The following is a 3,242-nucleotide window of genomic DNA, read 5'->3' as shown; positions in this document are numbered from 1 at the left end:
TTGTTATTTAAATTGATATTTTATTGTTAAATACAATTAAACATTTTGAATACGATGCGATATTTGTATGTATGTATTTATATTAAGTTTTAATTGGAAACAATACATATAGAGATTATGAATACAATATTTTATCCTTTTTAAACGATTTGTGATCCATTTTATAAACCAACAATAATTATTAAGATAATTTAAAAAAAAAAGATTTTGATGTATAATTTAAATTTTTGTTACTAGAACTACTAGAAGCCATTAAAGACTTTCAATATATTATAATACTCTGCAGAGTTAAGAGTTATTTTATGGGGTTTAGTTATTAAACTAAATAGTTTAACTAAATTCACGATCGGTTAAAACAGCAGGTGCTATTAAGCTCCAGCCATAAATTAATATACCCAACCAGCTGGATATGATTTTAATCCACATGGAAGCAGCATTGGCATTAAATAATTCAATATCCGAATTGGGTCTAGAAGAGAAATTTTGTAATAAATCATAATGTGTATGGGTTTTTGTTATATGTATTTTACTTACTTGTACCAATTGGTCAGTGTCATCATAACGTACAGCGAAGCACAGACAAATACAATATGAAATGTGGACCAGGAATAGGTGACACCATCAGATTCATTATCACCATTAGTTTTTGTATCGCCTGAACCTGCTTCTGCATCTGATAAAACTTCTGTTAAAACTATTTTTATTAGATTTCAATCGTATTACAGATTATAATATTTATTTTGTTAGTTTGTTGGTTGGTGTAATAATTTTGTTTTGTTTCGGTTCATAATTCACCACATAAAAGCCATTTTAAGGTTATTTACATAAATTGTTTTAAAAGAAAAAAATGAAAAGGGGTTATTTGTTAAAACAAATTAAAATAAATAAAAATTTCATTAAGTTTGAGCAAAAATTTGGTGTGATTAATGTATAAAGCGGGTGAGTATTTTGAAAATGTGGTGAATTTTGAAAAAGCAGTAATATGTATGTCGAAATTAGTGGCAGAAATAAGATAAATAGCCTCCGTGTTTTGGATTTTTTCATAAATAAAATAAAAAAAGCAGATTGCTTATGAATGTTTAAAAAAAACTTTTAAAACTCACCACGTTTTTCGTCAGTATTATTGATTTTGGAAACCTCAACAGCCGAGCTTATGCAATTATATAAAATGCACAGCATCCATACAATTAAACCAATAATATTGGTAGTGTCAAATGTAACTTTCGAATTGGGTGTTGGAGGAGCCATGGTGGTAACACTCGTATTGCCTTCAATAATGTTAAACATGCCGGGATTGCAAATTTTTTCTATAAAATATATAAAGAGATTAGATGGGCTTTATTTAATTAACTCATTACTATAATTACCTGGATTATTAGCTACTGCGGACCAAGTCAAATAAATTGTGTATAATGTCACCAAAGAGCTTTGCAACAGGCCAGACTGGGGTAAACGTTCTTGGACAGCTGGTAAAACCGAAACAATACTGACCAATACACATAAAATTAAGTTAATTGAGATGAAGAATTTATTGAGGCCACACTCTGAGCTCTATAAATGAAAAATATTAAATATTTCTGTATTAATCAAGTTCATTTTAGTTGTTATTCCTTTATTAAATATTTACCTGGGTAAAGTATATGTAGAGTAGAGAAATTCCAGCAAGGGACAGACAATAACTTATCAATGTTACAATTACCAAAGCATAGTAATAACCACGATTATTTTCAGCATTATCTATATAATATAAAGGTTTTATGATTAATATCTCTGCTAATTATAAGTTTTATAAAAAACAACTTAATATTAAATTATTATTATTCATTCATTAAATTCCTCCTATTTCTAAACCACAATCATTCATCAATTTAAACTTACCAATCCAATTTTCAGCTATCGTATGTGCAAAATCCACAATGATAATCAATTGAACCAAAATGAAGGCCAAGCCACCAATCAGACCCACCCACATCATAGCCGGACTGAACGAACCATCCGGTATGAAAATGGCACCGAAAGCTGCACCAAAGCAAATTAAAAATTTCAAAGGCCAAAATTCATTTTGTATATGAGAACGTGGATCTCGCGAAGATTTCACACCCAACATAATCAAAGCCATCAGAGTAAAGAAACAAGCCAGACCAAAACAAATACGATAAACAGCCATATAACCCAAAGCATAATCACAGTCGACTTGTAGAGAACCTCCCGAAAATGTATCCAGAGCCTTAGAACTAACACTTGAAGTGGAATTTATACAAAATGGTAGCTTTTTAAGTGTTCCCTGCAGGCCAGGCGACAAAGCAATCGCTCCTAATATGGTGCCCACCAGCAACATAAAGGCATACATGAAACGCGAGGAGGTGGAATTTTTGCACGAAGGACAGGCACTGCAGCACATACTAGCCGCTGTGCCAGTGCAGCACAGGGCGCACTGTAAGATAATTGATTATTATTAAATAACTTTTTTAACTGTGAGTCATTGTATACTAAGCAGGAATAATTAAATTAAATCATAACAAGAAACTCTCAAGAAAAGAAAAATAATAATAAACATCATATTGTACATATTTATTTAACCTGATGTTTATTGATTTTTATCATTTTCTGCTTTGTTTACATTGGCAGAAAACAAAGACTTTTTCTATTTCCCAGATGTTGGCAAAATTTTCCTACCTGAGCTGCTGAACACAGTCCTAAAACTGCTCCCATATTGTTTTGTAGAAATTTATTTAATTGTTGACCTTAAAATGTATTTTAAAATAAATTTTACTAATATTTTTATGTAAATATTTCACAATTTGCGTTGTTCACTTTCGACTGCCACAAATAAAATATACACAAAAAAATTGCTCAGCTGCTTTGTATCTAAATGTCAGAAAATTAAATCATTCACAATAGTTTATTTATATATTTTTACAATTGAAACGATAAGCGACGGCGACAATAAAAGTAGCATTAGATTTATCTTGCTTCACAGAAATCATACCTATATCCCAAGTATACAGAGGCGACACGGCAAAAAAATATATTTGTCTCTTTCGCTTGAAACAATTTCAACTGGTTTGGTGCTTATTTATATAGTTGTTTGTTTTGACGCACTGTCTGTATTAAACCGCAAATTTGTTTTCTCTTTCTATCGAAACAATTTCAAAAAAAAGATGATTTTAGTGTTTTTGAACTGTCAAATTTGACACCTCTGTATACTTTGTGCATATGTAATTACACTTCCACTTGGAGAC

The 3,242-nt window shown here is 30.5% G+C and overlaps 1 protein-coding gene across 3 annotated transcripts; it reads right to left on the bottom strand.

Moving 5' to 3' along the window:
- On the bottom strand, nucleotides 1-2,830 carry TMS1 (serine incorporator TMS1). 3 transcript variants are annotated; one of them, XM_065503625.1, is made up of 7 exons: nucleotides 2,677-2,830; nucleotides 1,879-2,434; nucleotides 1,628-1,737; nucleotides 1,368-1,551; nucleotides 1,104-1,307; nucleotides 535-694; nucleotides 1-469 (listed from the first exon to the last, which is right to left on the bottom strand). In XM_065503625.1, the coding sequence occupies exons 1-7, from the start codon at nucleotides 2,710-2,712 to the stop codon at nucleotides 331-333; spliced, it is 1,389 nt and encodes a 462-aa protein (XP_065359697.1). In that variant the 5' UTR covers nucleotides 2,713-2,830; the 3' UTR covers nucleotides 1-330. The 3 variants fall into 3 exon arrangements, with proteins under 3 accessions (XP_065359697.1, XP_065359698.1, XP_065359699.1); XM_065503626.1 differs by having other exon boundaries at nucleotides 535-685; XM_065503627.1 differs by having other exon boundaries at nucleotides 535-673.
- Nucleotides 2,831-3,242: the final 412 nt, after the last annotated feature.

This window comes from Calliphora vicina, chromosome 3, assembly GCF_958450345.1.
Source record: "Calliphora vicina chromosome 3, idCalVici1.1, whole genome shotgun sequence".
In the NCBI taxonomy this organism is placed as follows: domain Eukaryota; kingdom Metazoa; phylum Arthropoda; class Insecta; order Diptera; family Calliphoridae; genus Calliphora; species Calliphora vicina.
Note: the sequence above shows the minus strand (reverse complement) of the source record. Positions and strands in the feature narration are given on the sequence as shown.